We start from the raw sequence: 19,123 nt of genomic DNA, 5'->3' as shown, positions 1-19,123 counted from the left end.
GGCTTCATCCAGTCCATCTTTGAATGTCTCCATGGACAGAGGTCCCACAGCCTCTCTGGGTCCTGTTCCAGGGTCTGACTGAGCTCATGCAGAAGATGAGCTGCAGCTTCTGCTCCTGTCCTTTGTCATCTGACTGTGCATCCCCACCAGAGCCTGGCTCCATCTTGTCCACACTCCCCTATCCAGGCAGGATGGGGCTCTGAGCAACAAGGTCCAGTGGCAGGTGTTTCTGCCCATAGCAGGAGGGCTGGAACTAGATGACCTTTAAAGGTTCCTTCCAAACAAACCATTCTGAGATTCTATGGTTAAGTAGCTGCCTACAGCAATAAGCTCCCCTTTTACCTTCTGTCCTCCCGGATGTACAAACCTACTTTCCTCCTGACCATTTTGGTGGCCTCCATCAGGCTGTGCCATCCAGTAAAGGACACGAGGGTCCCAAGGGACAAAGTGACTATAAGCCAATGAATAACAAACTAACATGACCATCGTGCCCTTGTCTGGATGGCACAGCTGGCAGGAGTCAGATGCCACACTGCTCCTGCAGCAGCAAATCGGCACCAGCATCCTGGCATGGTTTTGCCCCCCATTTTAGCATCTCAATTTTTTTTCATAAAAGCTAAACACATCTGAAGGGTCATTGAAAGGGTATTACAGAGCCAGATCACACCTAGAGCCATGTAGGGGTATCCAAGACTCAGGAATTTAGAAAACAGCTCTCAACTAAATTCTAGTACCCCATTCCCACTCAGTGATTCACACCACACAGACATAATGGGGAGCAGGGACATGGAGAAAGCAAAGTGGAAGAAAATGTTTGAATAAAATAACCTCCTGGGATCCATAGGGATGTGCTGGCCTGCCTTGTTTGCTTGAAGGTATTCCCTTCCCCACACTTAAGAGAGAGAGTTTCACTGTGTGAAATGGAGCACGGGACATGCAGATCCTGTGTTACATCCTGGTGTACACCAGGAACACATTTTCTAGTAGCCATGGCTGATCTGGGCCATGATTCCTGGGCTGACATTCAGAGATACTAAAGCCTGCATCAGCATCTCTCAGCTCTTGCCAGACCACAAATAGAGACATTTTGGTGTCCAGCAATGTTATCACAATTGCATGTGTAACCACACTTACGGACGTGGGCTCATTATTTCTGTCTCTGAAATCTTCAGCAAATAAGAAATTTACTGTGAGCAAGGTGAGACACTGACACAAGTTGCTCAGAGAATTTGTGAATACCCCATCCCTGGAAGTGTTCAAGGCCAGGCTGGATGGGGCTTTGAATGACCTGGTCTAGTGAAAGGTGTCCCTGCCTGTGGCAGGGGAGCTGGAATTAAATTGTCATTAGGGTCCCTTCCAACTTACATAACTCTATAAATCAAGCCCTTCTGAAAGAAAAGAGAGGGCAGGTAAAAAAAAAACCTCTGAGAGTTAAAGCAATGGAAAATGACAAGTCACAAACACACACAGCCAAATTGCCAAGGGAGAAAAAGCAATGCCCCGCAAACTGAAATAATGAAGTGTCCAAAGGGACCCAGCCTCTGTTTGGTTGGCATTTCCCAGGGCAGAGCTGGAAGTGAATGGTGAGGAAGGATGACAACTTGCCCACTCACCCTTGGGGGATGCTGATGGTGAGGAACAAGCTAAACAACCCTGTGCATCACCCTTGTGATGAGAGCCACAGCAGTCACCGCAGCCACCATGGCAGGAAGCCTTACTGCTTATCTAGAAGGCAACAACAGCCATCCTGTTCCCATATAAACAAAAACCTCAATCTTAACAAAGAATTGAGATGCTGCAAGAAATCCCTGAGCTTGGTGTTCATGCTCACCACAGGAAGCAGAGACTGGAAGAACCACAGCACACAGAGCAGATGTAAAGATGTGGGGTGAAGGAAACCGTCTCAGGCCCCCGGCTGTAGGAGGCTGTGGGTGAAGGAGGTGGTGCAGCCTGCACCCCCTGCCTGCCTTTTACAGCAAAATCTGGGAAAAGTTGCTTACAACTTGCTGGTCTCTTGCCCTACATTGATGCACACCTGCACCGGAGGCTGAAGTCCCCCTGCCTTGGCTTCCACAGGGCTGACATATTGCACAGCTGAGGCCATGGTGGAGATGGGCACAGTCTGTCCAAGGATGTGGCCCTGAGCACCTCCTTCCCCCTGTACCTCTCTGCTTGCTCCCCAGGCCTGCAGCCCCTCGCCCTGGTGCAGCTCCCTGGTGCCTTTCTGGCACACAGTACATTCCCCTTTGACCCCACACTTTGAAGGAACACTGCCACATGGTGCCATCCAGCCATGGACACGCCAGGGATGGATGCTTTGAGCAAGCAGTGACTTGGGAGAGATGCTAACACCCTGAAATCAACCTTCCTGCCCCAGCATGAGGTGTCTCACTGCCAAAGTGGAACACAGTAAACAGCCAAAGAGAGGGGACACCATGGGAACGAGGGAAACGGGGCCTAATGCTGCAGCTGAGCGTCCTGAATTTTGTTCTTCTTGTTAATTTTTGGATTATTTTGGTATTTGAAGGATCGAATATGGGATCTGAAAAACAGGATGGGATTTGATCCACTTGGTTAAGGAGAAACTGGCCAAGGGTTTGGCTGGAGTGTGGTGACTGCAGTCATGATGACTAATGCCCTTTGCAAGTCAGTCTTTTAAGGGAGATTTTTTGCACATTATCAGCTTTTCAGGACATGAGGCATCTCTGAGAACCAGTTTTTGACCTGGACAAACACAATGCAAAGCCAAGGTGTTGACAGGCTCTCCCCTGGCACAGGGAACCACTTACCTTCTGCCACAGAGACTCCCGAGATGCCAGGGAGGAGCAGGCAGCCACAAACCAGCAGTTCCCAACCTGGCCCTGGTGCAAATCATGGGAGCTGATCCCATCCACAAAGAGACGTGGATCATTGCAGATTTCCTGTGGGACAGGAGAAAAACAGACACACTGGCTCAGTGAGCAGACAGGGAAATCAGGCCTTCTTGGCAAAGGAAAATCACTTAATCTCTTCCTCAGACTCCACATAAAGCTGACCTGCAGCTTTTTGCTGGCCTCGCTCATCAGGCTGGTGGCAGAAGGACCTGTCCTGCCTTCTGCTCTCATCATGGGCAGCATCACAAGACCTACTCCCTGTTCTGTCCCAGCACCAGTGCAGCTTTGTTATAATTATCCCTGTTGATAATGGTATCGTTTCACACAATTACAGCCCTTGTAAGTCTCCTCTTTCAGATGCCTCTACTCTGTGACTCTTTTACGAAGGGTGAGGGATCTGGTCTTCCAGATCCTAGCACAGCAGATAAAAAAAATTCAGTGAGCCAGCTTTGTAGCTGGGCTAGAAGGACTAAATACTCATTCTGCCAGGATGGTGGATTGTGCATAGACACCATGAATGGAGAAACTTGGGTAGGAGGCAGCTGGGAGGTAAGCTTATCCCTCCAGCCATGCACCAACACCATCGGCTTTTCTCTGCCTGACTCCTCTCCAGGCTGCCCTCCCTGCTCCCCACTCCCACTTAGAGCCTGGCCAAGAAAACAAATAATAGAGGGTGTTGAGCAAGCTCCAGGTGACACACTGCTTTTTTAATTTTTTTTTTTCTCCTGCTCAATCCCATTTGTAAGTTCACGTCCAGCTGGAGGCTGGGAGCAGATAGAACAGACAAAGAGCTGAAAGAACCATTTCCCCTTTGTTATTACATTTAATTTCAAGAGGAAAAAAGGAAAAGCAGATTATTCTTCTTCCCCCACACCTCCCAATTTTTCAGGCTGGTTGTACCCAGAATAATATGCCCTCCCCCCGCAACTTTGCATATGAGGACTTGTGCTACATCTACCCATAGATTCGTGGAAGGGTTTGGGTTGGAAGGGACTCTAAAGATCATCTAGCTCCAAACCCTGCACTCTAGGCACAGACCCCATCCACTAGATTGTTGCCTAAGGCCCCATCACAGGGAGGAAAAGGAACCATAAGCGCCCCCTGCTATTCCCACCCAGCCCAGCCAGCACCAAACACCTCCAAATTAACCTGACACAAACTGGCCAGGATGAGACCCAAAAGGAAAAGGACTAATCCCCCGAAGCTGGCGTTGCAGGATGCTGGGATGAGCGCTAGGGGGAGGCAAGCTGACAGCAGCAAGGGCAGGAGCCACCTGCGGCTCAGCATCGCTGGGCGCACACCGGGATGGGAGAGGAGCGGTTCAGCCCCGGTTTCACGGCACGGGAAGCACCCAGCAGGGCGGGTGTGTCTGGGGGTGGGGGTGTCTGTAAGATCAGCTCTTTGTGATCCTGCTCTGGGGAACAGAGGCTCTTTATCCCATCTGAGGACCACAGCTGTCCCTTGGGGAGATATGCAGATTACAATAAAGGAGCTGTTTGGTATTACGCAGACAGGTGAGAACACGAAATCATGAGAAACACAGACCCGCAAAATGGTTTGGGTTGGAACAGATCTTTTAAAGCCCATCTAGTCCAAGTCCCTACAACAAATGGGGACATCATCAACTGGATCAGGTTGCTCAGAGCCCAGTCCAACCTGACCTTGAATGTTTCCTGGGGCTGGGACATTGATCACCTCTTGGGGCACGCTGTGCCAGTGTCTGACCACCACCACTGTAAAAAACTTCTTCCATACAGGTAGTCTAAATCAACTGTCCTTCAGTTTAAAACCACTACTCCTTGTCCTATCTCAACAAGCCCTGCTAAAAAGTTTATCCCCATCTTTCTCGTAAGCCAGTTTCAAGTACTGAGAAGCTGGAGGAAGGTCTGCCCTGAAGTGCAGAGCGGAGCTGCCACGCTTCCCTGTGGAAGGCACACACACCACGCTCAAGCCCTGGGACTGCGCCTGGTCCCAGTGGACTCCCAGTGATCCTAAGCACAGAATCACCAACTCCATGTGGTTATAAGGAATTTCTGGATATCATCCAGTCCACACTCCCTAATCAAAGCAGGGTCAGGTACAGCATGTTGCTCAGGACTGTGTTCAGTCAGGTTTCGAGTATCTCCAGGAATGGAGACTTTGCAACCTCTCTGGGAAGCCTGTGCCAGTTTTTGGACCACCCTCACAGTAGAAAGTCTTTTCTCATGCTTAAATGGAATTTCCTGATTTTCAGTGTGCACACACTGTCTCTTGTACTGTCACTGGGCACCACTGAGAAGTATGGCTTTGTCTCCTTCATTCCCAGCTATCTGGTATTTATGGACATTGTCAAGATTCCCCTGAGCCTTCTCTTCTCCAGAGTGAAGAATCACAGAATCATTAAGAAGACCTCCAAGATCATGGAATGCAGCCATTAACCCAGCACTGCCAAGTCCACCACTAAACCATGTCTCTCAGCACTACGTCCATACTTTTCCTGAATATTTCTAGAGATGGTGATTCCACTGCTTCCCCGAGCAGTCTGTTCCAATGCTGGAACACCCCTTCAGTGACAAAATGTTTTCTAATATCCAATCCTTGTAAAGGGGAAGGTAGCATTGCCTCCTTGTTCTAATGCTGTGGAACAGATTCTATCAGGCTGAGTCTCATCCATGGGTCAGTGTTTGCCTTCCCAGGCAAACCTTAGACTGGAGCTTACCAATATTAAATTACTTGGATTCTTCAGTCCCTATGGAAGATGCTGAGTTTCCTGTCTACACTGTGTGGCCTCAGTCCACTGGGATGACATTCCCTGTATTCTCTGGCTGTACTGACGTGGGAGCCAAGGACCAAGGCACTGCTTCAGCCAGGCTGCAATGCTCCAGGATTGCATGGAGCACAGTGGAGCCCTGGTGTGTGATGCAAAGCACACTCAGAGCCATGGAGCACCAGAGGTGGTTGATGAACAAGATACCAATGGGAACTAGGTCAAAAAGCCAAGAAAAGCTTTGGAACATTTGGAACAGTGCTCCTTTTCCTGTGAAAAGTGCTGGAAGTGATAAGGAGCTTGTTCTCCAGCCAGATGGAATTACAGGGCCTGGGATTTGCATGTGCAAAGGGAGGAGAGGAGCAGAGATTCCCAGACCAGAGAAGGTCGTGACCTTCCTCTCCTCCCTACCATGCAGCAGACAATCCAGGTGAGCAATTACATTTATCCAAACACCATGTCACCCTCCCAGCACCATGACCCTGAGAGAGGAGGGCAGCACACCAACATCTACACCTGCACACACCCTGGGGCTTTCTGGGTTCAGGCTTCAGCCACCACAGAACCAGCTCAAACTGCCTCTTGCCACTTGAGGCTTCAGCAGACAGGAAGTCCATCCTGTCTTTCATTTGTCACAGCCAGATCCTGGGTCCTGGTTGCTCCTAGTCTGGACACAGATGGAGAGCAGGAAGGAACAGGGAAGGGAAGCCAAAAGCTGCGGCTGCAGGGAAGCTATGGTTTTAATATGTGGTTCTTAACACTACCTTGGCCAAGGGAGTCATCCATGTCTCTTTACCCCTAAGGAGAACCTGTCTTGGAAGATTCCAAGAATCAACAAATCATTAAGGCTGGAAAAGCCCTTAAAATCACCAAGTCCAACCATTAATCCAACATTTCCATGTTCACCACTAGATCATGTTGCCAAGCGCCACACCCACATACTCTTTGAACACTTCTGGAGATGGTTATTACAAGGATCCTAAGCACCATCAGAGATGATCTGCCCTCCCTAAAATTGTCTGCTGAAATGCCTGCTGAGCTCCAGGCAACAAAACACAATTTAGAGAAAGCCTGTGCGGATGGTTCCATGGAAAGATTCAGGCTGATAACACGGAGAGGGCCAAAATAGTGATTTAAAATTCTGGTGATTCATATCCTCCCTCCTCCAATGGATGTGGAACAGAGGTGGAAATCAGAGCCAGAGCAGGTCCCTGTCAATGAGGGGCTGATTGCACAGGTCTGGCTTATGGGAGCCCAGATTGGGACAGTTTGCTCCCTCTGGCTTTGGATTTTTGAAGCTCATTAAGGGGGGAAAAATCCCCAAACAATCAGAGCAATTATCTTGTGGTTTTTGCTTCCCACCCAAAAGCACATGGTCTTTCTCTCTGCTCTCCCTTTTGGGATACTTTCCCAAAACACACACAATTTTCTCCCAAATACATTTAAAGCAGAAAATATCTTTCTCACCTTCTCCAGCCAGTCCAATTCCACACAGGGTTGTAAGGAGAAAAACACTCTCTAATTTACTTTAGAATTGGTGAATGTTTTACAAAAAATGTTTCCTGGTGCAGGTTTCTGAGATTCAGATTCACTGGGGATCTAGATCATGTCCAAACAGATGTGGGGAGGAAAAAGCTCCGGCAGGAGGAGGAATAACCACGGGAGATACAACATCTGCTGCATGCCAGGACCATTGTTTGCTAACAAGATTTTGTAAGGAACAGACTAGTCTAATTTCATTGCAGAGCCTGGCTGTTTCAGAACAATGCCTTCACTGAGACTTGCAAAATCAGCAAAATAATCTATTAGCATGGCTGCATTCCCTCCCTCCCTTCTGAGCAACTGGGAACTGAAAGGATCCTGTCTTAAATGTCACTCCCACAGACAAGAGAGCAAGAGGCCCCCAGGCATGGCAAGCAATGGTGACACAGCAGACACAAAGGTCCCTGCGTTGCCCTGCTGCAGGTATCTGCAACTGGGGTGTGATTTTGCAAAAAGGGGATTAATAAAATTTGCACCAGGGAGACAAAGGAAAGGGAAACGGGGTGAATTTAGAATACCAGGTGTCTATGCTTTCAGATGGATTAATATACGATTCTAGAATCATGGAGTGGTTTGGATTGGAAGGGACCTTGAAGATCATCTCTCTCCAACCCCCTGCCATAGGCAGGGACACCTTCCATTAGACCAGGTTCCTGAAACCCCATCCAAACTGGCCTTGAACACTTTCAGGGATGTGGCAGCCACAGCTTCTCTGGGCAACAGGGAAGTGACTGTGACAGCATCTCACCACCCTCACTATAAGAAAAAATTGTGTTGTTATATCTACTTTTAATCCATTCTTTTTCAGTTTTAAACCATTATCCCTTGTCCTGTCACTACAGGCTCTACTAAAAAATATATACTTGGCAGATCAGCTTCAGACACATGGAAGGAGGGTAGGCTTGGGTGGGAATATCTACACCCTACAGAACAGTTTGTAGGGGTTTGTATTGCCTCAGTCAGGCATCCCTAATGCTAATCCACTCTCAGTATCTCAGTGTGTACACATTTGTATTGTTATCAGCTCCCACACCATGCAGAGGGCACTGGACACTCCACCCACAGCAAACAGGACTTGCTTGCGAAGGGAGGCATCCAAAAACCACGCTCCCAGCAACCTGCTTCACTCAGTTTGTGTACAACAGCATCATGCAATGGCGTTTGTTCTGGCACCAGGAAGAGTGGGGACAGTGTTTGTTTTGGCACGAGGAAGAGCGGGGACAGAGGCAAACAAGATCTAAAGGTCAGTTTGCAGGACCTTGTCAGGTCCCTCTGCAGTTTTATCTTCCGGGTATCCAAAGTACAAAGGCACCCAAAAAAAGATAAAGCAATGAGAGGTGGAGAGACAAGAAGCTGTGAGAGTACTGCACTTCCCCAGGAGCAGTGTAGAGGGATTGGAAAGAGAATGGCACAACTACAGAGACCCCACACCTGTCATTCCCCCCACATGCCCTTTCCAGGGATACACTGTTGGGAAGTCTAACCATTACTCCACCCAGGACTTCTTCAGCCTCTATCCAGCCAAGACTGATGCAGAGGCTGGCACAGCTTGGCTTTTAGCATCACCACACATCCAGACACAGCCCTCCCCATGCCATCTCTCCCACAGCAAGTGCTTTTGTCTGGTAGCAAAGCCACTAAGAAAAAAAAAATATTCCCTGGATACCAAGAGCCCTGAGGTCTGCAGAAGTCACTGCCAAAGCAGGAAAGTCTTCACATGGCTCACTGACAAACTGGGGGATGGGGTGCTCAGAGCAGTGAGCGGTCATGCAAGGAAGAGGAAAGAAGTAAGCTCTCACGGCTGTTTAACACCCTGTGACAGATACACCTCTCTGACTCAGCACAGTGCTGCTGGCTACCTTCATCCAAGTTCCCCCATCCTCCACCACATCCCAGACTTGAGCTCTCCTACAAACCTCCTTTGACCACCTTCCCCTGGGAAGGACTTGCAGGGTGAACCAACCCTGGTTTGGCAGTATTGTGAGTTTAAAATACACCCACACTCCAAAGCCTGTCCTCCCACAGGGCACACCACGCTCTCAGTTGCTCCAACATTTTTAGTTGTGAGGTTTAACCTCAAACAGGGGAACTACTTTGGCTTGAAACTATAAGCATGAAGCCCCAGACCTGGAGGATCACGGTCATGCAGGTACAAGTGAGGGACCACAAACCACAGGCAGGAGCCCTGAGGATGCTCCACATCTTGCACTGCTTTTGAGCCATCAGCCCCCACCCTGGAGGATGCAGAGGTGGGGCCATGCTGGTGGAAAGGGAGGAGCCTATCCGAGTAAGTCCTGCTGTGAAAAACTACAGTATTTCAGGAGGAATGGTCCAAACCCAGCCAGTGAAATCCTGGAGCAAGCTGCACTGTTTCTGCCTCTAAGCAACATAATTCAGCAGCTGCCCTGCCTGAATCCCAAATCCTGTGTCCCACTGAAAGCCAATCTTCTAAAACAGGATTTAGAAATCTAAATTGTGCAGGGGTTTTCTGCTGGTTTTGTTTGTTTGTTTTTAATTAACCTAACAGTCAAGTTATTGATGGGAAAAGAAGAACTGGAAGCTGCAAAGGAAAACTGCTTCCATGCTCCATTGTGCATATCTCAAATCAAAATCTCCAAACTGCTTTTCTGTGGGGACACCTCCCATGACCCCTTGAGACATACTCTCTCCATTTCCTTCACGCAGGGCAAAGAAATACTCTTTGGTTTGTGATTGTGTTCCATTCATAGCACCTCCATTCAAAAACAGGACTTGACCTCACCACAACCTAAATTAATCCCTGACTATGCAAAGATGATGAAAAATGAGGTTATCACGAGTTTAAGCCATTTAAAGAAACTACTTCCAGCCCACGCCTATTCTGGTTATTCATACACTGGGTGTAGCTTTACAAACAGAATCCTGCTTTATGAGAAAACCACCCTCTAGAGATGGGGAGTCATGAGCTTCTGCTAACTGGGAGAAGGGACATTAATTCTTATGTAACTCTGTCAGTGGCATTCACATCAGACCACAGTCAAAATTTAACCATCCATAACCACTCTCCATCAAGATGGCTTGTTCACCCTTTTCCTTCTTGGATGGGGACTGGGAGGAATGCATCACTGAGCAGTGGTTTCTTCACAAAGATCCAGAAATATTGAACAAGCGTTGTTTTATATTTCCACTCACACAACTCACTCACAAACTCACATATTTGCACATTCACACACACAGTCACACTCTTTGTATTTTATTTTCCTTCTGCAAGAGGCAGCACCACGCCTGATCAAGTCTTTTCAAGGGCTTCGGTGAAAGACTTGCTCCAGCAGGAACACCTGCCCTTAACACAGGCAAATCACCCCAAAATGCCATCCTCTCTGAGGGCTCAAAGATTAGAGCTCACAGGCAGTGCAGAAACTCCCAGCCTGCACCAAGATTAAAAGCCTTGGCTGATTCAGAGCGTGCATCCAACTCTGGGAAGCCCACCATAAGGAGGACATGGACCTTGCTTGCTGGAGTAAGTCCAGAGGAGACCACAAAGAAGCGTGGAATGCTGAAGCAGCTCTGCTATGAAAACAGGCTGAGAGAGTTGGGGTTGTGCAGTCCAAAGACAGGAAGGATCCAAGGAGACCTTAGAGCTCCTACCAGTGCCTGAAGAAGGTACAAGAGAGCTGGAGAGGGACTTTTGACAAGTGCATGAAGTAACAGGACAAGAAGGAACTGCTTGAATGGCTTTAAACTGAACAAAATCAGGTTTAAGTTAAATAATAGAAAGAAATTCTTTCCTGTGAGGATGGTGAGGTACTGGCATAAGTTTCCCAGACAAGCTGTGGATGCCCCATCCCCGGGACAGGTTGGATAGGGCTTTGAGTGGTGAGGAACATTATCAGTGGAGGTATCTCGGTGAGCAGCTGCAGTTTGAGCTCTGGGGGGCGGGAGCCCAAGCCTGAGACACAAGGCTGTGAACTGCTGACCAAGGAACAAAGGGCACCTGTGTCCCACCCAAGTGACCTAGGAGACACCAGGAGACTCTCCAGGCTTTCCCATGCTCGGACTGTGAGAGGATAAAAACCTAAGGTTTCCTGTGTTCGGGGTCTCTCCTCAGAGGTACCAACTCGGGCCATTTTTCTATCACTCCACCAAGATGAAATAATTTTAATGATCCAGACCTCTGAGACTATTCTGGGAAAGCTGGGGTCACTGTAAGGAAACCTGCTCTGACTGTGAGTGTAGAGAGCCAAGTGGGGCACCCACTGTCTCCCTGAAGCTACAAAGGGATTTTGGTCCCAGCTCAGCGGGTGCGAGTGTGACTGCCAGAGCGGCTCCTGGATGGCTGGACAGGGAAGTTTCCTTAACACTGAGCAACCAGGTCTAGTGGAAGGTACCTCTCCCATGGCAGGGAGATTGGAACAAGGTGATCTTGAAACCAAACCACTCTGTGGCTCTGTGATAAGCAGCTCTGTAATTGCTCCATAGGACGAATGTGCCCCTCCAGGACCTCAGAGCCCAGCCTGTGAGGGAGGATTTGCACATTCCCTGCCATGGAGCTCAGAGGCAGTGGATGCTCAGGACTCTTTTCTGCAACACCCTCTGCTATTGTTCTGCTCTTTCTCATTACCAGTACAATAATTTCTTGTCACCAACACGCAGCTGCACAAAGAAGCACGCCATGAATCTAATCCAGGGATTTTACCGTCGCTTTCGCTTTTAAGGCCATGTCTTTCTGATGCTGAGGACAGAGCAGACTGGCTAGAAATTTCTTATCAAAGGCTGCACTAGTGCCAAGCAGCTTATCAACTCCAGTCCTCACTGGGGCTAAGGGGGAAAGTGTGCTTGCCTGGCACCACGAGGCCATGGCCCTGGGAGGATCTGGCGAGACCTGCTGGAATGCAGCCAGGGTCAGCATCGCATCTAATGGGAGTAGAGACCTTTCAAAAGAAGTGCAAATAGTAACAATGAATCTCTTGTTCATCCTTGAGGGATGGAGTAGCCTATGAATGGCTTAAAAATGTAAAAACAAGGTCAATTCAGAGATTGCATTAAATGATGACCAAATCCTTTCCTGGCAAAGGAACAGCCAGACTGGCAATCAGCTCCAGTTTTACTGAAAACAGCAGATAAATTAACAGGCAAGTGGCTCATAAATTCTTAAGACGAGAAATGCAAAGGTCTGGAAGGATTTTAAGCCCTGTGATGGACCCCAGGCAGAGTCTGTTGACTGTTCAGACGAGATGATCCCTCAGCCAATCCAGCAGCACAGAGGAGCCCCAGTGTCAAGACTAACCCCAAGCATTCTTTGGGAGAGACCACAACTGAGAGAGACAGGCCAAGACACTGCAAAAAGCTCAATAAAGACACCTGGAGAACAGAATTTAGTATTTTAGTCTTTCTGGAAGAAACACCTCCAAGTGGGACACCAGAACATTTTTGCACCCAGTTGCCATTGCCAGTGTAAGTGCCTCCCTGCTAAACTCTTGGTGAACTTTGGAGAGCAAAGAACTGCAAGAACCTAACCTCTGTCCTCCCCATTATCTTCACTCTTGTGTTTTTGCCAGCTTCCCAGCCTGCACTACACACTGGGGAAACGACCCTTTAATGCAGAAACTTGTGGGCAGGGAAGCGCTGGTCCTGCTTTTAGTGAATTAGTTCATTGACTCCTTTCCCCTTCCAGAAAACCACCAAGGGGATTGGCTGTGTAATCCTCATACAGCAAGAGAAAAGAGCTAAGTGCTTAATAATGTAAAGAAGAGTGGAGCTGAGATGCTCTCCCATCCTGCAGCACCTCCTCCAAAGACAACAGCATCCAGTTCAGGAGACAATGGACATAATGTATCCTGCACGGCAGGACAAGGGAGAGTGGCTTTAAGGTGAAATAGGGTAGATTTAGATTAGATACTAAGAAAAAATTCTTCCCTGTGAGGGTGGTGAGACACTGGACCAGGTTCTCCTAAGAAGCCGTGGATGCCCCATCCCTGGAAGCATTGAAGGCAGGCTGGATGGGGCTCTGAGCACCTTGGTCTAGTGGAAGGTATCCCTGCCCAAGGAACTAGAGGATATTTAGGATCCCTTCTAACCCAAACCATTCTATGATTCTGTGAATCATTCTGTGAAACCCCTATACATGTCACAGCAGATATATACCAGGAAGGCAGGGAATGGCTATTGAAAAATCCTATTTTCTTGGTTTCTAAAACAAGATTTCTCTGTCTGGGAAAAAACCTCAAGGCTGTGACTGAGAGCATCTCTCCCTAGTTCCACAGTAGGGCTTAAAATGCCATGGTCCTGGCGCCCTAAGATCTCCTGCTTCCATAACTTTTCCCAAAAAAACCTGGCCTGTCTCTCTCCCCCTCAACTACTCTCTCAGGCTTTCCCCTCCAAATGACATTGCCCTCATCTAGGCAAAATAATATTACCATATTGCTAGAATCTACCTTTATGCTCATTAATCAGGGACAATCACCCCTGACAATTAATTCCTGCAGAGATAATTCAGCACTTGCAACTAAATACTGGAGAGAGATAAAAATACTGAGAAACAGGCATGGAGGAAAAAACCTGTTCCCCTGAAGATTGGGAGGGTGTAGTCTTCATCCAAGAGAGTTTCTCTGGTGGTTGCAACCATCCAGGCTTGAACTCACAGTGCAGGGATGGAGCTCAGGTTCAACAGCAACCACAGGTCACCTCGAGCCACACAACCACTGTGACACTGCTTGGACAGGAATACACTCAGCACACAGCAGCCCACCTGCCTCCCAGAACAGGGAGGAAAACTCCATATCCATGCTCCACCTTGCTCCCTGGGAAAAGTTCAAGGACCAGAGCATGCAGCTCTATGTAGTTCAACACCACACCTGTGCATGATGTAAGCTAAGAGATGCTCTCCCATCCTGCAGCACCTCCTCCAAAGACAACAGCATCCAGTTCATGACAATGGGCATAACATATCCTGCATGACAGGACGAAGGAGAATGGCTTTAAGGCGAAATAGGGTAGATTTAGATTAGGTATTAAGAAGAAATTCTTCCTTGTGAGTGTGGTGAGACACTGGAGCAGGTTGTCCTGAGAAGCTGTGGATGCCACATCCACCAGGCTTCATTTGCTTCCCACAGGCACAGTGATGCCCCAGTTTGTCCTGTCTGGTGACCCACCCCAGCAGCAGGTCATAGCTTGGCAGGCTGCACCTGAACCAAGTGGCCCTCCTGCTGCAGAGAGAAAACAAGCCCTGGGTAAGGCCCAGAGGTATTAAAGACAGACCCTAACCAAAGCCTGTAGCAATCCCATGGCATCACTGGAAGCACTCTGTACCCAAGAAGAGAGCAGTGATGATTAGAAGAAATTAACTCTTTCCTCAGTAAGAGTCGATGAGTCTCTTCTACCTTAGACCATCATCATTTTTTCCACAGGGGATCAACAGACACAGCAGAGGCTCCAAATCTCTCCTTATTTTTGCCATCCATCCTGCACATCATCCATCCCCTTCTACTCATATCTGTGCCACCCCTTCTTATTTAACCACCTCCCAACCATGCAGACCAGCTCACCCAACGCACAGACCAAACCTCTCACTTCCAAGGTGCACTGCCAGCACTCCTGATCCAAAAGGGAAGAGCAAAACTCAGCTTGAGGATCAGGCTGAGATTTCCACTGGGTGTGGTACTACCTGTCTGGATACAGGCTTCCCTCCCCCTTGCACAGCAGCATTCAGAGCACAAGGGAAAGAAGTTTCAAGCAAGGTGTTGGGATTTGGGCTAAGCTCAAAAGTTCTATTTAATTTCTAATGTAACAGCCTAGTGCTGCTGCCAAAAGGAGCCGCTGATGCTTCCTGAGTGATCTCCAAAATCTGCTTTGGCAAGGCAACGAGCAGCCAGCTTTGTTTTTAAGTGGATTCACTGAACAGGGCTCTCCAGGACCCCCTTCCCTGCTCAGGCTGGTGCTGTGGTTTCCCTCCCTCATAAGCACTCCAGTAATTGGCTTTCTGGCTTCGCCGGGCCGCATCACAAAGGCGTCCAGCAAACAACCACCGGAGCCAAAACACGATTAGAGGGCTCAAACAGCTGCTGCCTCTGCAAAGATCTGGCATCAAGAGCAGGGCTGGAGGCCAAGGAAAGCAGGGAGGGAGGGAGGACACCCTGCTGGAAATAATAAGGCTGAGCCCGTTCCAGGAAAGGCTGCAGTGCCGGATGCAAGAGGAAGGTGAAGCAAAACAGCCTGACAAGGGAAGGGACCTGAGCTGTTTCTCATCCTCTCTCTTTCCCCTCTGCCCAGAAAAACCTCAAACAAAAGGGAAAGCACTTGAGAGATTGGGGGTTTTGTTGTTTTGGTGGGGGTTTTTTGCCAAAGCAGCCTCAAGCTTTGGGAGTGCATGGAGGAACAGAGAGGATGCTGGAAGAAGAGTGGGGAAGGTAGAGATGCACACATGGAGGATGGACTGTTTAGATCTGTACTAGCACCATGGAAGTATGAGGAAATAAGATCCTGCCTCTGCCAAAGCATATTACCAGCACCCCAGTGAGTTCACTGTGGCTGCTTTTCACATGCAAGTGCTTCATCTGAAAAATCACAGAATGGTTTTCATTCAGAAGGACCCTCAAGATCACCTAGTTCTGATTGCCCTGCTGTGGCCAGCAACACCTTCCATTACACCACATTGCTCAAAGCCCATCCACCCTGGCCTTGAATACTTCCAGGGATAGGGCAGCTACAGCTTCTCAGGGCACAATTTATCTCCTACGTCTGATTTCTTTCCACAGATCACAAGTGACAACTTTTCTGAGAAAGCGAGTGGTTGTTTTTAATAGTGGACAGCTTTTATTTCCATTCTCCACCCACTCTGTTCTCACAGCAAAGCTAGAGACACAATGAGCTCTTATGTTTTATCACAGTTTTAGCTCAAACACTCCAGAACAACCCACGGCCACGGCCCTGAGAGATAAAAGTGCGTGCACACCATCCCTTCCCTGTAAACAGTATCCCTGGGACTGGGGACTCCATTTCATGGTAAGGAAATCCCCAGAACAGCATCTGCCAAAAGCTGCGAGTATTACTACTTGCCTTTTTCTGAAAGAGATTTAACTGTGATTTACTAAGATAAGATTTGCTGGTTGTAATAGAAACAAGATGTTTTTGTGGTTTAATAACTGCACCATGCCATTCAATAGCACACAAGGAGAACAGTTGATTTAAACTTCATGGACATTTTGGACTCTACTGAATCCTGCATTAACTTGGAAAAGCTGATACTGATTGCTTTCTTGCAGAAGATGCTGGGATTTTTCCTGGACTCCCTCCCTTAGAAAGCCGGTATGAAGTCAGGAAGAATCACGTCCAGCAACTAAAAAAGTCATTTTGCATTTTCTGCTGGCACAAAGCAATTCTCCCTGTGAAATTGAGTTACTTTTGCTGAAATGAACAATTGAGAGAAAGAACATAGAGAAATGCTTTTGAGAAAGAGGTTTCTCGAAACTTCAGCAGCAAACAGGGCAGGTGTGAGCTCATATTCTTTTTTTAATGGTGATTTTGTGGTCAAGGCAACTGAGTGTGTCTGATCAAACAATCCTGCCAGACAGGGACATCATGAGTCTGCCACTGCTCAGCATGCATTCCTTCTGGCACCCAAACTGCTGGCAAAATTCCCTTTATCTGGTGCAGAGGCAGCAAAACAAGGACCACCTCTGTGTCTTGCTAAGCCACAGGACCTTGTTGGCACATGGGACTCACTTCCAGCCTCCATTCCCACTGACAGCCCATGCCAGAAAGAGCCCTGGTTCAACATTCTGTGCTAATTGCTTTAAGGGTCTCCTCCTACCCAAACAGTTCTATGATCCTAAGAAACTGCAGAGCTGGGTGGCTGGAAAAAGTTTGAATTCACTCTGAGTTTCAGCAAGGATGGGTTTGAACTAGGTGAGCACGACAACTTGCAGATGAGGTTCAGAAAGCTTTCTTAGAAAGACCTCATGCTCTACAGAGCAAGGCAGCAAGAGGATAATAGCTGCCTGAACACCAAGGGCTGCAAGTGAGATGAAAGGCAGAAAAGCAGATGGAGAAAAGCTCTGAGATGCTCAGCACAACACTTTGTCCCTCAGTAGCAGCAATCTTTGTCCCTCTACAAAGGGATCCAACCCTCTGTCCTTAGACATGTGGCTGAAGTAATGTGTGTGACCTGACTGCAAATCAGCAAGGGGGTCTCAAATACATCCCCACCTTTTAGTCCCAGAGAAAGTTGTTTAGAAAGCCTCAGCCATCACCTGTGTGCTGTATAAATGGATGTGCACGGTGTGTTCATGTTGGCCCCCACTGTGAGACTAAACCATGGTCAGCCCTGTCTTCAGAAGGCAGCTGTGCACAAAGCTTCTTTCCCTTCCCACAGACAAGGGGAATAAACTAAAACACACACAGGGCTTTGCACAAATCCAGTGTCCAGGCAGAGTAGGAGCGGAAGACACAAAGGCAGAGCAGAGGGAAGTGAGGTCTCCTCCCACAAGGATCCCAGTGGGGTGCTGGGGGACCCAGTCACACAACAAGAGTCAGTTCAGCTCCATCCCTCCCTTCACACAAAGCCTTTTGTGTACCCCCCTCCAGACTGCTCTCACCCAGACAGACACAGCACTGTCTTGTGGAAGGCCAGCTGACTTCCTGGGCTGTCAGCGGGGGTGAAGACAATGTTGGCAGCTCAGGCAAGCCTACAACACTCAAATGCCACCAAGTCACGTGTGGAAAAGCACGGGCTGGGCAGAGAGGGCTGCTGCTCCCCACAGGGAAGGAAGGAAACCCAGGTGTGTGAGATGCTGGCATACTGCCACTCCCCAACCACAATGATTACTGCTACCTGAGACTCCCTGTGCTTCATGGCAGTCAGAGAGCTGCTCTCACGGGCAACTCCAAGCAGACAGCCATAACAAGACATACACATTCCCCATAGTGCCCTCAGGTCCTCATGTGTATCCTTTGGGCTGGCACTGAGGACAGCAGAAGAGGGACTGGCAATGCTGGGGACAGCCAATGTCACCCCCAGCCTCCTACAACCTGCCTTCATGACAGACACGGCAGCGTGGAGGAGAGGCAGAGGACATGGTTTTTGCACAGAAGAGGAAGGATGGGTATGACCACCCTCTTCCCCAAAGATGCCAAAACCACCTCACTGACCCAAAGCTTACCTTCTTGTCCCTTTCCAAATGGACCACCAAGAGTATTCCAGTGGAAGGTATCCCTGCCCCTGGCAGGAGGGCTGGAACTAGATCTTTAAGGTCCCTTCCAACTCAAACCATTCAGAGATAACACTGCCTTGCTGGACCCACCAGCCTTACAGAAGTACACAACACCAACCCAGCTGCAAACCATCTCCCTGGTTTATGCATGGGGAAACTGAGTCACAGAAAGAAGCTCCTTTGCTCCTGGACCTCACTGGATGCAGAAAAGCTTGGACCTCAGTGGAGCAGGTCTTCCTGGCACCCTAGAGGCTCACAATATCAGGTCTGGGTAAATAAATGCTGTTGGGGAGAGGAAATGTCGACTGGGGCTTGGCAGCCTTGGTGAAGGGTGCACTGTGCGTTTTTAGGAATGCCTGAGAGCAGAGATGGTGGAAAGCAGTGCTGAGGGGCAAGGGGATGGGTGCACTTACTTTGGGTCGCTTCCACTGGATGCCCTGAATCCTTGACTTGTAGAAGAGCGAGTCGTCGTTGGCGGGGAAAAGCGGGTCCTCGAAGAGCTGCTTCCGCCGCTGGCACTCCTTCTTCAGAGAGGCGTAGCGCTGGTTCTCGTATGGCTTCACCGAGGAAAACATCCTTCCCCACCGCCTCTGGAGGACAGGCGGAGCAGCAATGAGCCGGGACACAGTCTGTCCAGTGACACTCAATCCTCCTCTGCCACTCTTGGGTGGCAGCACCAAGACATCGTGGCTGAAAACAACCACCTCTGAGCCCAAGTGTACCTTGTTGATCCCCTGGGATTGGGACTCCCAGTTATCCCCCAAGCCAGCCAAATG

General features: G+C 48.8%; 1 protein-coding gene across 1 annotated transcript in view; it reads right to left on the bottom strand.

Annotated features, from left to right (window-relative positions):
- Positions 1–19,123, bottom strand: part of CAPN5 (calpain 5) — a 52,636-nt gene that overhangs the window by 18,198 nt on the left and 15,315 nt on the right. The window contains exons 2-3 of the mRNA XM_041414095.1: positions 18,761–18,937; positions 2,790–2,921 (exon numbers count right to left, since the gene is read on the bottom strand). Coding sequence (XP_041270029.1) covers positions 2,790–2,921; positions 18,761–18,922 — 294 coding nt within the window. The 5' untranslated portion in view covers positions 18,923–18,937. The remainder of the gene's footprint in view (positions 1–2,789; positions 2,922–18,760; positions 18,938–19,123) is intronic.

The sequence above is a fragment of the Onychostruthus taczanowskii genome, unplaced genomic scaffold (genome assembly GCF_017590055.1).
Source record: "Onychostruthus taczanowskii isolate IOZ18803 unplaced genomic scaffold, ASM1759005v1 scaffold44, whole genome shotgun sequence".
In the NCBI taxonomy this organism is placed as follows: Eukaryota; Metazoa; Chordata; class Aves; order Passeriformes; family Passeridae; genus Onychostruthus; species Onychostruthus taczanowskii.
This window is presented reverse-complemented; position numbering and strand designations above follow the sequence as displayed.